Source organism: Poromitra crassiceps (assembly GCF_964638095.1).
Source record: "Poromitra crassiceps genome assembly, chromosome: 13".
In the NCBI taxonomy this organism is placed as follows: Eukaryota; Metazoa; Chordata; class Actinopteri; order Beryciformes; family Melamphaidae; genus Poromitra; species Poromitra crassiceps.
Window position 1 is genome coordinate 3,440,403 of NC_139644.1, and position 19,020 is coordinate 3,459,422.

The 19,020-nt window shown below is 42.2% G+C and overlaps 1 protein-coding gene across 1 annotated transcript in view; it reads right to left on the reverse strand.

Moving 5' to 3' along the window:
- Positions 1 to 9,188: 9,188 nt before the first annotated feature.
- The window catches only part of LOC310787875 (sodium channel protein type 4 subunit alpha B-like), a gene marked incomplete at both ends in the record, with an annotated part of 92,024 nt that continues 82,192 nt past the window's right edge, over positions 9,189 to 19,020 (reverse strand). Inside the window, 4 exon segments of the mRNA XM_083649335.1 lie at positions 9,189 to 9,956; positions 10,309 to 10,386; positions 14,993 to 15,137; positions 15,679 to 16,300. Coding sequence (XP_083505461.1) covers positions 9,189 to 9,956; positions 10,309 to 10,386; positions 14,993 to 15,137; positions 15,679 to 16,300 — 1,613 coding nt within the window.

A 19,020-nucleotide genomic window follows, 5' to 3' on the forward strand; every position in this document is an offset into this window, starting at 1 on the left:
ACACACATACACATGGGCAATGTTATGTCAGAGGAAACTGAATAGATTCAACACTCCATGACACAGATGCCAGAGAGACGGATAGACGAGCTGAATAACTATAAATGTTAACAAGAACATGACATGCTACACGCCAACAATGTTAACCTCATAAACACATAGGCTAAACAGTGTGTCGACACGCTAATAGTATCTACACTTGCGATCCTCTTAGCAAGGCTTTAATAATAATAACTAGAAATATATATATATATATATATAATGTAGATAGATATAGATATATAGGCTATATATATATAGATTCAAGATCTTGAATCTATATATACATATATATATATATATATATATATATATATATATATATATATATATATATAGGCTATATATATAGATATAGATATATATAGATTCAAGATCTTGAATCTTGACATCATCCTTAACGTTGCTTAGTGTTTTCCAGTTGACCCTTGCTCTGCTGCCCGCTGACCTCTCTCTGTTAGGGATTGGCTGTTTAGAGTGTAGCCCTCCTGGTCATACAGGTCCATATGGGAACCTACAGGCAGACCAGACAGGAAAGGAGCAGTCACGTTCAAAAAGCTATACTTGGCAGGTGATTGGCTGAACCATCTGTCTATCACCATCTGGGCACCCATCAGATCAACTTGGATATGATGTAGTAGACCAGCGCCCCAAGCAGACTCGCGTAGAGGCTAAACAATGGGCCGCTAAACGCTAACAAACTGCAGATGTTGGGTGCAATTGACCATTCAAACGAAACTACAAAAAGAACTATCTGAAGATTATCATGGAGGTAGGCGATTTTTGCTGTTTTTGCTAGTTGAATGTATGATGTTACCGATTGACTGGCCGGTGTTAGCCTAATGTTAGCAGCATATTAGCGAGTTGGCTTAGCACAGTTAACTACAACTGTAAAGGCCGTTTCACACTACTGCGGATCTCTTCGCAAATTGTTTTTTTAATGACTTGTAATTGAAGATTGCACACCGCGGGTTTTTCCGGATATTAGGGGACTTTGACGTCCGTGGATTTCTGTCTGCGGAAAAATACGTTTGACCAATGAAATCCTTTGTTTATAGCTGATGTCATACCTCCAGTACTGCAGCTAGCTTGCCGGATAGCGTGTTGCTAAAATGGGAGAACCCAGCTCATCAATTTGTTTTCTCAACGTCCAATTTTGTATGACAAACAACGATCAACACCGAAATCAAGGTCAATATATGCCTTCAGATCGCAGCTGGGATTAGCTGACGATGGTAATGGAGCTGTTATGTAACTTATTTTACTTGCTAACATTGTAAACCATGTTGTAAACAGATGGAGCTAACATTAGCCTGTGCTAACTAGCAATTTGGCATCAAATTTGGGGTCCGCGCTGCTACTGCTTGACTCCATTTTCCACTGGTGAAAGTGGACCTGAACGCCGCCCCCTTAATAGGGGAGAGACAGAGTGACACAGCAGCTGCCTGTCAATCAGAACCCCCAGAACAGAAGCCGTCACGATCGCATTTCCAAAAAGGAAACGCATCTGCTGACGTTATGTCAACATAAACAACCGTTACTTTTCTTATAAATTGCTTCTACATTCTACAAAAGCCTGTCCCGTCCCCAGCATGATGTCAGACCCATGGACATTGCATGCTGCAGTGCATTGCAGGAGCACATGTTGTTAATTGACTGTGCAGTGAGAAGCCTAAAGTGGACTTACCCTTTGTGTGCCTGAAACCATGTAAGTCCTTTCACATGTCATTTTAATGCTCATATATAGTCATAGAGCAATGTTCATTATCTTTGTAATTATGGAGATACTGACACTTCCGTTTTCAACATTTTAACGGAGGCTTCTGTTGCGCAAAGCCACGTCGGCTTAATTATTGGTTAATTGGCAGCTGCTTTTACATGGTCGACCCGACATGAGAGAGGGGGAGAGGGAAAGAGAGATAGTGAGAGAGAGAGAGAGAGAGAGAGGGTGCTTTTACGCATGGTTTCATGGCGCCTCCGATGTGTAAAAGTCCTTCATCATGTTTTCAAGATGGCATTTGATTGTCTTGTCTGCCCAGTGCTCAATTCAGTGTCTGTTCTTTGATTCCTGAGAAGAAAGAAATGCTTTTAAATGAGCCGTTTAAATGAAATGAATTAAATTGACAAATGGAAGACTGATGAATTAATACTGATTTGCAAAATGCAATGTAAAATGTGTAACATTCTTGCTTATTCATTTTCATAGTATTTGTCGTTTGCACAATTCATTTCCGCCTTTACTTTACCGTTGGACAACTGTTTTACTTAAAGCACAAGCACAATTGTGCCACACTATTGTATACAGAGAACTAACTAACTACTAAATTAACTACTAACAATTTAAATCAATCATTTGCTATACTGTAGGCCTATAGACTACATGATGTCACGTGTTTCTAATTTCTACACCATACAGGTGTTAAAGAAATATGCATGAAGCTGGGGCGGGACGAGAATAATGCGATGAAGGTTGGGGTAGTAAAGAATTTCAATCCACTTTCACCCCTGCCTTTTTCTCTTCTCACTGTTCCTCTGTTGACAGTAAAATTTAACATGGGAATGCGAATAATTCACACCGGACCTGTGTGTATAGGTTGCAATATGGAAAATCCGGACGCAATTTCGCACCGCAATCTGCTAATTCGTTAATCTTCATGTGCATGGCTTATTATAAGTCACTCTGCTGGTGATCTGTTACTTGTGTCGTTAACCTGGGATCATGGAAATAATGTCAGCCAAATGCTGGCAGAGTTGAGACACAATATAATGATTTAACGCTACTATTTAACGTTAACGACTGCTGAATTTGAACATTTATCTGTCAGTGCTATGATGTTCATGCTTAACTGGAGAATATTGATATTTGCTTTTGTCAGAATAAATGGAGAGCAAAGATGCAAAGATGTCGTGGTGTTGTTAGATAATGTGCTACCATGGGGTAAATCATGTAACGTTACATCTGAATCATGTAGCCTATCGCAGACAATCGCTCATTCTCCGTCCTCTGGTCAGAGGCACTGTTAGAGAAAATGATAAGATGTTGATATAAATTAATATAAAGATGTTGATGTCGATGTGAACGCCAAAGGGAGCTGACTTTGACCCTGGACCAAAAAGCAGCGACCCTGATCTGAACAAAAAACTAAGTCAGCTCACAGCCAGCAGAGGGCAGCAGAGAGAGAGAGAGAGAGAGAGAGAGAGAGAGAGAGAGAGAGAGAGAGAGAGAGAGAGAGAGAGAGAGAGAGAGAGAGAGAGAGAGAGAGAGAGAGAGAGAGAGAGAGAGAGAGAGAGAGAGAGAGAGAGAGAGAGAGAGAGAGAGAGAATGAATGAATTCCTGCACTATCTGCTGATCTCTGTACAGTACATCTCTACAGACATACTGTACAAACACAACACACCGGTGTAAATTGTACAGTTCCAACTTTTTTGTATTGATATTTTTTAACTGCAATTTCCACATTTTTCTATTCTCTATTTTCATTCTAGGTCACCTTTACTTACAATATCCTATACAGTATTTTGTTCAACAACCATTGAAGCACAATTTTTCTCTATTAAGTGAATTTTACCTACTCTTTACAATGTTGCATAGTTCTTTATACACTTCATTATATATCTTTAATTGTAACATGTTTAAGTTAACTTTACCTACCCTTATGTATATTATATTTGAGTGCAATGTTACACATCTGGTTACACACTTCTTTATCTTTAACTGTAACATTTTTGGTTTGATTTTTTATTTTACACTTGCTTTTTGTAAATGTATGTTTCTCATGCCAATAAAACCCATTTGAATTGAATTGAATTGGTAGAGAGATACAGAGAGGGAGAGAGAGACAGAGAGACAGAGACAGACAGAGACGGAGAGAGAGACAGAGACAGACAGAGAGAGAGAGAGACAGAGAGGGAGAGAGATACAGAGAGGGAGAGAGAGACAGAGACGGAGAGAGAGACAGAGACAGACAGAGAGAGAGAGAGATACAGAGACAGACAGAGACAGACAGAGAGAGAGAGGGAGAGAGAGACAGAGACAGACAGACAGAGAGAGAGGGAGAGAGAGACAGACAGAGAGAGATGCAGAGAGAGAGAGAGATACAGAGAGATACAGAGAGGGAGAGAGATACAGACAGAGACAGAGAGGGAGAGAGAGTGCGTTAGTAGCAGTCTATGTTGCTGCCTGCCATAGACTGAGGGACAGTGAGTGACAGTCACCTGACACACGTTGCTGTTAGAGCATATCTGACGACAGACCATCTTTAATGTTCTTTGTTCCTTGTTGCTACATCTGACAACACATCACCTGTTTGTCTTGTAGTTTGTTTCTTTGTTATCCTTTGTTCTTTTGATTGCCTCTCTATGGCCTATATGACAACACATCATTAATTTGTCTGGTAGTTTGCTATTCAAAGGATGTTGCTGCTATATCTGACAACAGATCATTTTTTCTTGTAGTTTCTTTGCTATTCAAAGAATGTTATTTGATGTTGCTACTATATCTGACAACAGATCATTTGTTAGTCTTGTAGTATGTTAGTATATAGTATATAGTAAGTTTTCTAATTAATGTTTAGCTGTTCATATCTAATCGCTTGCTTTGGCAATATGTACAGTGTACGTCATGCTAATAAAGCCATTTGAATTGAAAAAATTGAGAGATACAGAGAGGGAGAGAGATACAGAGAGGGAGAGAGATACAGAGAGGGATAGAGAGAGAGAGAGGGAGAGAGAGACAGAGACAGACAGAGAGAGAGAGAGACAGAGAGAGATGCAGAGAGAGAGAGAGATACAGAGAGAGACAGAGGGAGAGATACAGAGACAGACAGAGAGAGAGAGAGAGACAGAGGGAGAGAGAGACAGAGACAGACAGAGAGAGAGAGATGCAGCAGCTGCTGTGCTGTAAGAGAAGACTTCCTCTGCTAATACCGAACAACTAAAATAGGAAACTACTCACCCTGTGTGTGTGTGTGTGTGTGTGTGTGTGTGTGTGTGTGTGAGAGAGAGAGAGAGAGAGCCAGTTATCCACAGTTGATCTCAGACAGAAATGCCACATCTCTTGGCAGCCAACTGACACACGCACGCGCACACACACACACACACACACACACACACACACACACACACACACACACACACACACACACACACACACACACACACACACACACACACACGTTAGTTAGTATTCCATGTGTGTGTGTGTGCTTTTTATGCTTCTACTGGCTGCTTCACAAATAAAGACTATCTTGAACCTTGACACTGTTAACACATGTTAACCAATGACAGCTCACCTGGGAGCATGTTAACCAATGACAGCGCACCTGGGAGCATGTTAACCAATGACAGCTCACCTGGGAACATGTTAACCAATGACAGCTCACCTGGGAACGTGTTAACCAATGGCAACTCACCTGGGAACATGTTAACCAATGACAGCTCACCTGGGAGCATGTTAACCAATGACAGCGCACCTGGGAGCATGTTAACCAATGACAGCTCACCTACGAACATGTTAAGCAATGACAGCTCACCTGGGAAAATGTTAACCAATGACAGCTCACCTACGAACATGTTAAGCAATGACAGCTCACCTGGGAACATGTTAACCAATGACAGCTCACCTGGGAACATGTTAACCAATGGCAACTCACCTGGGAACATGTTAACCAATGACAGCTCACCTGGGAGCATGTTAACCAATGACAGCGCACCTGGGAGCATGTTAACCAATGACAGCTCACCTACGAACATGTTAAGCAATGACAGCTCACCTGGGAAAATGTTAACCAATGACAGCTCACCTACGAACATGTTAAGCAATGACAGCTCACCTGGGAACATGTTAACCAATGACAGCTCACCTGGGAACATGTTAACCAATGGCAACTCACCTGGGAACATGTTAACCAATGACAGCTCACCTGGGAACATGTTAACCAATGGCAACTCACCTGGGAACATGTTAACCAATGACAGCTCACATGGGAACATGTTAACCAATGACAGCTCACCTGGAAACGTGTTAATCAATGACCACTCACCTGGGAGACAGAGTCCAGGAGCCTGAGAAATATTTTACACAAAGCAAGACAATGTTAATGCTTAAGATCTTTTTTGGAAATATTTGCCTTTATCATTGATATACCGTAGCTTCTTTAAAGTAAAAAGGGAAAATATAAGTGCAAATTATAAACTCAAAGTATGACCAAGTTGACTCTACAACAGAGAACACTTGGCTAAAGCTTACAGCAAATCTAACAGCAAGGTAAATCTCCTTATTACTAATACATTTAAGGTCAAGATTCAACCCTTTGTAGCTAGTCATTTTTAAGTTAAATTAGATTCTATAACTTTTAATAACTCTAAAGTTAGGGTAAATGCAATCTGGGAATCCATCGGTTAAAAAAAAAGTATATATTTTTTCTCTAACCTCTGGGGGCAGCCTAGTTTCAATGCTGTGTAACAGGAACTCGAGGGGCTCTGCCGGCAGCGGAAGAAAATCCCTTTCCGCTCCCTGCAAGCTCTGCCATTGGTTCCAACCGACCGGCTCTGACCATTTATGGATTTCCTTTCCCCTCCCTGCATCGCTCTCAAATCCCTCCATCACTATGAAACAACATCGCTAGCTCATTGCTAGTAGCAAGTAGCAACTTGCTACATGCTGATGGTAAAATGGTAAGTTTTGACTACACACCGGTCACGTCCAGAACATGTGAGCCTGCACCCTGTGAGCGCTGTTACACAGCTTTTCATGGAGCTTGCCGACAGATTTCCGATGCAAGTCGAAAGGCTGTCTCAAGTGATTAGGGTAAATGTGATATAGTTAGTAGCTTTAGTCATATTCCACTCAGTTTTAACATTTTATTTATTTCAAAATCAGAATAATAATCTCTTCACCAAGATCAAATAAAGCTGTAGTAAAATTTGTCCTTCCCATTTATTTGAATGGAAACTGTTAGGGATGCACAATATTTATCGGAGCGATACATTGTCCGCCGATATGGCCATTTTGTGTTATTTCTTATTCTGATAATGACATTTTTGCCTATAAATAACAGCTTTTTTCCTCGGAAGCGGAGCAAATAATTGTTGTTGCAAAGCATGGCTGCAGTCAGTGTGGCTGTTTTTCACAATTTCAGATGATAACGATATTGCAATTTGCAATCCATGTCCTGCAAGGGTTCCGAGAGTTGGGGAAAAGTCTGAGCTGGTGTTACGTTAAACCCAACCTGGCAAGGATGCAATAGATTTGTTTAGTGTTCACGTTAGCTGTTTAGCACTCCCCACTTGTTGACCCGCAGTCCCGCACTTCATACTACATGGCGTAAACCATAGAGAGAACCTCATGCTTTACCCGAAATGAAACGTCCAGGGATTATGTATTTAACTCCAAAAACAACCAACTAACCGCTAACATTATGCTAATGCTAATAATGCATCATGCTGGCTAATAATGTATCATGGTGTTGTTAGCTAATTCTAGCTCTATTTTGGACTGGAGCTGCTGCTGTGCAGGATGGAGGTAGCTGCTGTCGACTGAGCCATGGCCATGACCTGTTTGGAGACCAATAATAAGCAGAAGAAATGTGCACATTACATAAAAAAACATTCGCCCAAAATGCACATTCAAACAGCGCCATATACACTCACATGTACATGTTGTGACTCGTGTACTCAGCGCGTGATGAACAATAATCCAAAGTTACATCAAACAGTAACTGTAGTTACTTCCTCGTTTGCCACAGTGCATGCGCTGTGTGCAGTCATCAGTAGTGCGCAGGACTTTTTACTTTTTACTTTATAATTTGAGATTGTTTTTCTGTATTGCTCCGTCTTCTCCTATGTGACGCTGCGCAGCATAATTGAGCATAATTCAATCTTTATTATAACTTTGTTTCTTATTATTAGGGAGACTTGGTACACAGGTGAGGGGCGCCCCTCCCTTCTTCTTTTGTTTTAGAGCTGTGTTGCAGCTGTGCCCGGGCAACTGAAGCCTTGGTTGTATAGGCTATATACATGGTCTTAATTTGTTCAATCAATATTTGAGCACTTTTCATGGCACAAATGTGGTTTTCATTCAGTTTATTTATTACCGTAAGTTAATTTAGCATAATATTTGGAGCATTTTTGAGTTCATTAAATACATCATTAATTTATTCAGTCACGAGAAGTAAATTGAACCGTTGTTGATGAGCTACAGTATATGCAGCCAGGCATGCTCTGTTTTTCATTTAATGCTCACATTGTGTGTTTATAAATTATAACCCGTTATGCTTGACCTACTGTATCCGTGTCTTATTTGTGCTGATAAACTATAGAATAGAGATCATACTGTGATGTTTGCTTTTTATAGCCGCTTGCGGCGTAGAGGTTTGATGTGTACATTAACTGTTTATTATAGCCTATCAGCTGAAATGCTTTCAGGCAGCTCAATGAATCAGACTGTAAAAATGATGAATGATTCTTTGCACAAGAGTCACTGTCAGTAAGTCCTCTCTTCGAGGCACGCGCAAGCAACTCTCCGCACCAGGTCACAGGTCACACCAGGTCACGCGCATCCGGTCGTCCCGGTCATCAAGTGAGCTCCCCCGAATGGCACGGTATAGATCACACACTGGCTAAGGTAACATAACATAAGATAACCTAAGCAGGCTAATGTAACACAAGATAACCTAAGTAGGCTAACGTATCCTGCTATACGGCAACTCTTGAGGGACACATACACAGAGCCTCGCATATAGACGCAATAGTACACAACATTGAACAGTCTGTTACACTACATTACAGTTAGAATTAGTAATAAAACATATCCATGTGGAAAGACAGACACAGCCCGCTGACCCTCTGCTGTACTTTAAGAAACGCTCAGAAGCGCAAATAGTCAGGAAGCTGCAGCGTTGTCTCCCCCTCCCGTCTGTCTCCTCCCTGCCTCTTTCTTTAGGAAGGTCAAACTAACAAAGAGGTTAGAGCTGTCAAACTAACAATGAGGTGCTTCCCTGTAGAAAATAAGTTGGTCTACAAGAGAGTTTCCATATGAACAGTTAGAAGACAAGTGAAACGTAGAGCATGTTGAACACAAGTCGTGTGGAACAATAATCCACCTCCATAATCTGCAGCTGTAGAATGTTAGCATGGTTCCACTAGTGTGTTCAGACGATGGACTCCTCTAGATCCTCCTCTCGTAGGAAGTTGGATGCATTGGAGGGAGGAGCAGAGTGAAGGAGAACCTCATTCTGAAGCTCCACCCTGGCAGGAGGGGCATCCTGCATGGCACTAGGGGGGTTTACCCTGGCACTAGGGGGGTCTGACCTGGCACTAGGGGGGTCTATGATGGCACTAGGGGGGTCTATGATGGCACTAGGGGGGTCTATGCTGGAAGTAGGGGGGTCTGACCTGGCACTAGGGGGTTCTATGATGGCACTAGGGGGGTCTATGCTGGAAGTAGGGGGGTCTGACCTGGCACTAGGGGGTTCTATGATGGCACTAGGGGGGTCTATGATGGCACTAGGGGGGTCTATGCTGGAAGTAGGGGGGTCTGACCTGGCACTAGGGGGTTCTATGATGGCACTAGGGGGGTCTATGATGGCACTAGGGGGGTCTATGATGGCACTAGGGGGTTCTATGATGGCACTAGGGGGGTCTATGATGGCACTAGGGGGGTCCTCCATGGCAGCAGGGGGGTCCCCATCCTCCTCGCCCTCTCCCCTCTCTCCATACAGCTGACTCATCTGTTTGCAGAGGAGTCCCTCTGTCTCAGGTGGAGGCTCCTCCGTTAGCCCCTCCCTCACTCTGTAGGTGTAGGAGGCCAGTCGCACGGTCCGCATAAACAGGTGTTTCCTGTACGCTCTCTGGATGATGGTCGCAGCAACCTCTTCTTGTTTCCTGCGCAGGGTGCTGCTGATTGGCTCATATGACACCTGTATAGAATAGTAATTATTAATATTTTAGATCATGTTAAAACAATGTTTGCAAGTGCATCATAAAGAATAAAAAATATTATAGCAGAAAGGTGTTAAAACAATGTTCAGTGTTTTAACTGAACATTGATCAATCTGATTGATAGAACCAAGTTAAACTAGAATAGTAACATCATACGCTGTGTACTGATACATCTGATGGATAGAGCAGAGTTAAGCTGAAGTCACCTGAATAATTGAACACATGAACAAATTAATATTCTGGAATTGAAATTAAAAGGCAGATAATATTTTCATCTTATCCACCTTTCATAAAGCGACAGCCGTTATAGGATAGAATAGAATAGAATACCTTGGAAGGGTTGTTGGCCATGAACTTCTCCTCCATGCTGGCTTTGAGAGCATCCATATCTCCTGTATCACCCAGCACCTGCACAGAAGAATAATAGTAGATTTATTGTTACCTCAATAGATCTATTATTACCACATTATATATATTGTTACCTGAGTAGATCTATTATGTATCAGTGAATCATTAGGGTTGTCCGTCCTACAACCCAGGTTTTATGACTGAGAACGAGGATTCTCACATATGGTGAAGCCTGCCTAGCAGCGCTGAACCTGAATGCCTCTCTTTTTTCTTTAAACAAGGCCAGGTCGAAACCTGGCATAGCCCCGGTGCATGGTATCGTCACGCATTTTTTCCAAAGGTGGGTTGTATCATTTTAGATAGTTATTGTCATGCTAATGCCTGTGCAAGTGGTCATTTTTCTGATCAGTTTGTTTTTAAGTACTTATTTGACATATAAAAAGGGATGATTGACAGCTGTGGCAGCCAGTCTCAAGCCGTCATCTACAGGCTACAGGCTCTTCACCTTATAGATCTGTTTTAGATCTGTTTGGGACTAAAGCACCTGGGGGTTTTCATCTTTTAAAGTAAAGATGTTTAAAAAACTATTGCTTGTTACATTTTCAGTGCTGTACCTTTTCTCTGTAAGAATTGTATTGAGCTTGAAATTAACGATATCTACATTATATAATATGAGCTATGAACGTGAACACAACACCATTTATATTATTGCATGTTTTTGTAGATTGTGTACATTGTGTAGATTACAATTATTATGCTTATTATTATTACTATGCTAAGGAAGGTAGGTGAAATCGCTGTCCGTTCTCAAGAGCTATTCAGTTGGTTCATGAAATCGCTGGGCTGCGTGCCCTCCAGTGTTGCTCCTGGCCAATCCCGGCGCCACAGGGCGTGGTTATTGCTTATCCTATGTGGGGTTAGAAATCACGCAACGCGCGTAGAGAAGACACTGCTTGGTAAAACAAAAGGAAGACACTGCTTGATCTGTCTACCAGACTGTATATCGATGGACCGCAATAAAAAGGACATTGTTTTGAGAAAGCTGCGCGAAGTTGGTTGGGGACTTAAGTAAGTTCAGAAAATAATGTGTTTTATTAGTTACTCCAGCTACGTTATCGTTTATTTTAATAAACAATGGTTTTAATGGAAGCAGACTAGCATTAACCGCTTGTCTGTTTTGACGGTTTTTGTCGGCTTCATATTACTCTAACCTAACAACCGATAACGATAGCTGGAATAACACAATAATAGACACATATTTTCAGAACTTACCAGGTTTTCCAACTACCTGCATATGCCAGGAAATGTGTTTTATAATGTCAACTCCCGGGTCTAACCATAACATGGGGCCTACACAAGTGTACACAACAACCAGCCAATAGCTAATCGCTAACGCGTTAGCGTTAGCTTACAGACACTGGAGGTTTTATTTTTGGTATTAAAGCAATAAACGTTTTTATATAGATATCTCAGGGAAGTGCTTTGACTGTGGGGGATGTTCGTTCAATCTTCACAAGCTCCTCTCTTAGCTGTTGTAAGGATATACAGAGAAGAGACCAGGCAGGCTGGCTAACATTGTGTAAAACAGAAGGAACACACTGCTTTATCTGTCTACTAGGGGTGTCACGATACACTCAGTTCACGATACGATACGTATCACGATACTGGGTTCACGATAACGATACGATACGATACGATTTTAACAATATTTTTTTAAACTTGAATAATGACAATATATGACTGGAAAAGTAGTATTTTATTTGAAATGCACAAATACAAAACATGCTGTTGTGGGAAATTGTTATTACAATAACAACTAGAAAAAACATGAGATTGGAGATAAGGCTTATCTTGAAATAGAATGAGTTACACCGTCACTTAGATTTACTTTGAACTAAAAGGTTTCTCAGCAGTATAAATTCTCATTATGCATCTTCAGTTTTTCTTCAAACTCAAACAACAAGACTTTTCTTAGTCTATTTTTTATGCATCTTCAGTTTTTCCTGTCAAGTAAACAGTTTTGCCAGAAACTCAATTGAATGGTTTCTCTCCTGTATAACTTCTCATGTGTCTCTTCAGAGACTTGTTCAACTGAACTACTTTCCACACATTTTTTTTTTTTTCACGATATGAGATTTCATCTCAACGATACATATCGTGACGTTTTACTATCGCGAAATTTCGTGGGACGATATATTGTGACACCCCTACTGTCTACCAGACTGTATATCGATGGACCGCGTTAGCTAGCTAATTAGCCATGTTAGCTGCCTCAGTAGGTAACGTTAGCCTATAGAGAGTATTTATCTGACGTTTATGTTAGCTACTCCTCAAACCTGCGGGTGGAAATGGTTTATGCGATGCGATGTATGTTGAAGCAAGACAACGTTTTAATGTACCTTGAATTTGACAAATTACGACGGGTCGTGCTCACGCAGATCTAAGCCCTGGCCATCCTAGGCTCAACGCGAGACTCATCAGTCATTCGGATGAGTCTTGCGTTGAGGCTATGGCCATCTGTATTTTTACAAACGCCGAAATATTCCCATACAGCCGACGTTTTTAGATGGGGGAAAGTTCAGGGGGGTCCTTGCGTTCTCCTGCTTTATCACACACATGATTGTAAACACACAGGGACAGCTCCTCACAGCTCCTCTCTACTGTGCGTCTGGCATGCAGCAAGGGGGAGGGGCCGCGTAAGCTGCATTCTGCAAAGCGACCTGGGCACGTTGTTTTGGGGAAACAGCTGATACCGTGAGGAAGGTATGACGGCAAATCTTAGTGGGGCAGCGACGCCCTCTAGTGGCCGGCCGCCATTTAGTCGCCTAAAACGGTGCATAATTAGTCTTGGCGACATGCGGGAACATAAGGCCCCTGGTGCATTACCAGCACCGGGGCCAAAAAGACCTTAACAACCACCCAGGTGCCCCGGTGCAGGGCCTCGGCTGTCTCCAGAAAGCGCCTCCACCCTCCCGCAGAGAGGCGTGCCTGCATGGACAGAGAGTTCAACTCCAGTCCCAGGAAGGTCGTAACTAGGGATGTTCATCAGTTATCGAAAATCGATAATTGATCGTTAAGGAATGGAATCGATCATGTGGAATTCTTATCGATTTTGTTATTATTATTATTATTATATATTTTTTTTTTTTGCGGACTAGGTTTGGGTGGAATTCGTTCCTCCTCGCCCCACTCCATTGCACAGCCGACTAACGTGAGGTGGAGCTTCATATAGTCTCTAGTTTTCTGGCTGGGCACGGGCCTTTGTGCCAACAAAACTGTTTTAAACATGGGGAATTCACACCGGTATGCGCCGGGGACAGCAGAGTGTTGGAGAGGAGACACATTGAAATAAAGAGTTCATTGAGGAGAACACGTTGTCTTTCGTATTTTCTGCCATAGGCATTCATTTTGTATTTTTTTTTTTTTTTTTTTACAGTGCACCTGAAGGCAACATGCAAGATACCCACTGAATAAGTGTCCAAATGTTCATGTCATTCTGGCCAATACTCCACTTCTGTTATAGCATTTCAGTCTGGAATATGGAATATCTTTCAATAATCTTTATGACTAAAAGGCTACATTGAAGTAGAAATTTAAATAATTAACTCATTGGTTTTGGATTTATCTAGCTTCAAGAGTGCATTTTTGTTTGTGTGACCCTCAACACAGGCTTTGAGAACCCCGGGCCACTTACTGATACTTATGTTTAAAATAAACCCACTCATATTCTGGTTTATTTCAAGAAAAACATTCCGGCTAGTGGAAATTCTAATTGCCTGGTAACTTTAAAATCTAGCAGCCATATTGGCAGGTGGTCAAAAAAGTTAATTTCAAGCCCTGAGAGCAGGTGGTGACATAGGAGTGAGTGAGAAAAGGATCAAATATTGGTGGTTAAGACTGAATAATGACATCACAACTGTTAATTTAAAATTAGTTATTCCTCTAAACCTGGCTTCAAATGCCCCAAATTTTTCGCGCTGGCGCCGTTCGGCCCTCAGCAAAACCTGGTAGCGAGGAAATTTTTTGTGGCCATCTCTATCATCAAAGTTGCCCATCCATGGGTTACGGCATGACAATATTTATTCGGCCCCCGGCAACAATCTGGGTTTCTCATGTGGCCCCCCATGTGGCTAGCGTATAAGACGAGCTAACACAGTTTCTCTTTCAAGAGTAATAGAAAACAGCTTAGTCCTGGAGCCGGTCTCCACCACTCGAGCGAAGGTAGATAGGCTCCCGTCCGCTGTTCTTTGATAGAAGGAGCAGTTAAGACGGACTTCAGCTATACTCAAAACTAACAGCTAGCGTGATGCTAGTCAAGGTCTCAGAGAGAAAGCAATAACATCCAGTCAGCGGGCTGAATGCAAGCAGAGTGACGTTCACGGTCGGATCGACGCAGGTCATGTCTAAGACATGTGGGCTGCACCAATCACCGGCCATGGTGTGCCAGGATGCCTTCAGGGCACCTGGGTGGTTCTAAAGGTCTTTTTAAAAGAAAAAGAGAGGCATTCAGGTTCAGCACTGCTAGGCAGGCTTCAGCATATGTGAGAATCCGAAGTTCGAAACAAAGTAAAACTATTGTTACCTGAGTGGATTTATTGCATTACCTCAGTGAATCTATTGTTACCTCAGTGGATCTATTGTGTTACCTCAGTAGATCTATTGTTACCTCGGCAGTCAGGGCCAGCAGGATATCCAGACAGTGGATTTTGTCTCCAGGAACCAACGGCAGGTCCATATGGATCAGTTTAATGGTGTTGGGTTTAGGAATCCTCAGAGGATCTTGCAGTGTGTCACAGAAATCTGACAGTGCACTGCAGATTAGAAGAGAATAGCATTATAATTCAATGTGCCATTTGAGGATTGTGACCATGTCTTGAATAAATGTCGGCGTCTTTCTCCTTCCTGGGATACTGTTCCTTGTGAAACATCAGTAAGGATAAGATAAGATGATTGAGGGTTAAACAATCCAAACCACCATTCTTCTCTTAAAATCACTGAGATCTCTGCTTCAGCCTCATACCTGCTCACCTGTTTTCCATAATAATCTCAATACTTTTGTATAATGCCTCATGTATTCTAGAGTTCCCTTTTATTTGGAAAGGTTGAATCTTATGTCTGAAGTGTTTGTATTATTATTATTGAAAAAGGTCAAGGTCAAGGTTACTTTATTTGTACCCATAGGTAGGTTTGGTTGCAGAGAGAGTGACACAACTTTAGAAAGACAGACAATAGGCAGTCGACAGACATAACAGTTATTATTATTATTAGTAGTAGTAGTAGTAGTAGTAGCATGAGTAGTAGTCGTAGGAGTAGTAGTGGTAGTAGTGTTCCTGTATTGTAATTGGGACTTGCCTGTATTGTATGAACTGTGAAGCATCAGAGTCAAACTTCTCCCATGTTTCGTAGAACATCTCAAAGTCGTCCTCGCACAGAGGGTCTGCACTCTCCTCTGTGGCAACATTAAAGTTCTCCAGGATGATGGCGATATACATGTTGACCACCACCAGGAAACACATGATGATGTAACTACAGAAGAACATGATGCCCACAGCCGGGTTGCCACAGTTTCCTCTGACCAGTGTTCCTGGGTTCTCCGCGTATGGGTCGCAGTCTGGAGGCGTGTTCATGATGGGGTTGAGAAGACCGTCCCAGCCTGCAGACGTGGTGATCATGAAGAGGCAGATGATGCTGTTTCCGAAGGTCTCAAAGTTAAACATGTCGTCGACCATGGCTCCTTTCTTCACGTAGGCGAAGTTGGACATGCCGAAGATGGAGAAGATGAACATTATGAGGAAGAGGAGGAGGCCAATGTTGAACAGGGCAGGAAGTGACATCATCAGCGCGAAGAGCAGCGTCCGGATGCCCTTGGCCCCGCGGATCAAGCGGAGGACCCGGCCGATACGAGCCAATCGGATAACACGGAACAGCGTAGGAGAGACAAAATACTTCTCTATGATGTCAGCAAGGAAGAGGCCTGGAGGGAGGAGGGAAGGAAAGTTACAACTACAGAAAGAAAGAGACAAAGCCTTTGAACTGAAATAAATAGTACAGAAAGAAAGAAAGACTGATGGAGGGAGCAAGGAAGGAGAGTTAAAACTACAGAAAGAAAGAAAGAAAGAAAGAAAGAAAGAAAGAATTAAAATAACTGAAAGAAAGACTTAAAACTACCGAAAGGACTTAAAAAAACTGAAGGAAATATTGAAAGACTTACAGTAAAACTACCAAAAGAAAGACTTAAAACTACAGAAAGAAAGAAAGAAAGAAAGAAAGAAAGAAAGAAAGAAAGAAAGAAAGAAAGAAAGAAAGGGTATCTAAACTGAAAAACTGAATCTAAATTGAACTTGATGAAATATCCTATATCCTATAATAAAATTGCCTAGGCAGATGGGCGGTGTCTGTTATTTACTTTTTGCGTCACGTTTTGTGACGTTGATCGGGACAAAGGCCTCGGTCGACCGAGGCGCGGCCCGAGCCCAGGCTCTTACATGGTTTTAGGTCTGGCTGTTATGTGGTTTTGTGCCAGGTAGGTACGTGCTTTTAGAAGTGAGTAAAAGTGTCCTTTCACAGGTTTGAATAAATCATCTGGGCAGCAGCAGCAACAGATGTTTCAGCCAACAGGCCTTCCTCAGTGTTGTGCTATGTCAGGCAGAAAGGACGGCTATATACAATCATGCCTCTCACCTCCCCCATCACCGTCTAGTATGCTGCTGCCACTCTCAAGGACATAAACAGACTGCAGTACATCATCCGCTGTGCGGAGAAGATAATCGGATGCAACCTGCCATCCCTCCAGGACCTGCACGCAGCCAGGAGACTGAAGTGGTCTTGCAAGATCATGGCCGACCCCTCCCACCCTGGCCACAAACTCTTTGAGTCACTCCCCCACGGCAAGAGACTGAGGTCTGCCAAGACCAGAGCCACTCCCCACAAGAACAGCTTCTTCCCAACCGCCATCAGCCTCACCAACAAGGCCCAGAAACCCCTTCCACCAAGGACCTAACCAACACCCCCCACAAACCCTGCTACCTCCTCCTGACTGTAGCTACAAAAACGCGTATCTTGCATCACGCAGTGAGAGGTTCAAAGATAGCCTAGGATGAATTCTGATAGTGTCCGGAATTTAGGGTGACAGCTACAATGACGTCTGATAACAACTGATAGAAATGCCACGTGATCATATCAGTATATAGAGGCTAATAAATAGGTGACGTTACCTCAAGCTCTCTCGCAAAATTGGCACCCCCCATGTTGACCTCTGTTCCCATGACCGGGTCCACATTCTCCTCCTCCTTCTCCTCTTTTTTGGATGTATTTCCAGACACATACATTCCAGTTTGCAAGAATCAAGATTCTTGCTAAGCTTATATTGAAAACTCTCTGGCTTCATTGCTGACATCTCTACCAGACAACACACATTGATGTGTAGCTGGGCGTGCGCTGATGTTTGATTCTACTGTATTGACTGCTGATTGACTGGTATTGACGGAGAGACTTGCAAGCCAGTGGGTGTCAGCATCGTATAGTCTGCTCTACTCTCATCAAACCTGATGTCGTGCCCAAGTAAATTAGATCCAACGTCACACAGTCTGGCCTGCAATAGACTAATAAGATTGCTAAAATCTTAGAGTCTGTAGACGGCTTTAATGGAGGGACACACACAGAGCTGAAGCCCCGCCACTTGGTCTACACCAGGGGTGGCCAAACTTTTTTGGTTGTGGGCCGCATACAGAAAAATATAAGGAGTCGCGGGCCAAACAATATTAAGCGCGGCAGTTTTCGCGGCAAAAAAAATTGGACCAGATGGCACCCTTGTGCCATCAAAAATTAAATTTCTACCTAAATAAATATATGACACATAGTTTATTGATGTGCTCACCTATTACAATGGGTATTTCTGTATGTTTTCAAATTTTCTTTTCCTGTGCCAACAGGTTAATTCATTCAGTATTAAAAATGGTTAAAAATAGATAGACCAGGTCAGGGTACTCAAGTATAACCCATTTTCAATGGTTTTAAATTGAAAAAAACGAAATGGGGGGAATCCGTTTTTTTGTTTTTGTTTTCCGTTTCTTCTTCTTTATTTTTTTGTTTTTTTGTTTTTTCGTTTTAAACTTTAAAACAGAAAAACGTTTTTAGCAAAAACAAAAAACAAAATCGTGGCGGGCCACTTAAAAACGGGCAGCGGTCCGCAGTTGGCCCGTGGGCCGTAGTTTGGCCACCCCTGGACACAGAAGCACAGATAAATGATCAACTGACCCGGGTCTTCACTGTTGTTGTTGATGAAACTGCACTGAGGCAAGATTTAAATGCAACCCACTGTAGGGTGATCATTGATCTATTTGGTTTTGAATTATCACTTGCCTTTCAATATGCCTGTTGGTGCAAAACATTAGACTGGCGACGTAGTTGATGACGGCGCGTGCAGTTTTTGATTTCCACTGTACAGCAGGAATGTAACAGGCTTTAAGGTACATTTAGAAGAGATTTTTTTTTATTAATCACGATTAACTATGGATAATCATGCAATTAATCTTGATTCAATATTCAAATGCATATGTATGTATATACTGTATAATGTGTGTATATATATACTGTACTGTGTGTGTGTATATATACACACACAGTACAGTGGCGGCTGTAGCTCAGGAGGTAGAGCGGGTCATCCACTAATCGCTTTGGATAAAAGAGGTCGGT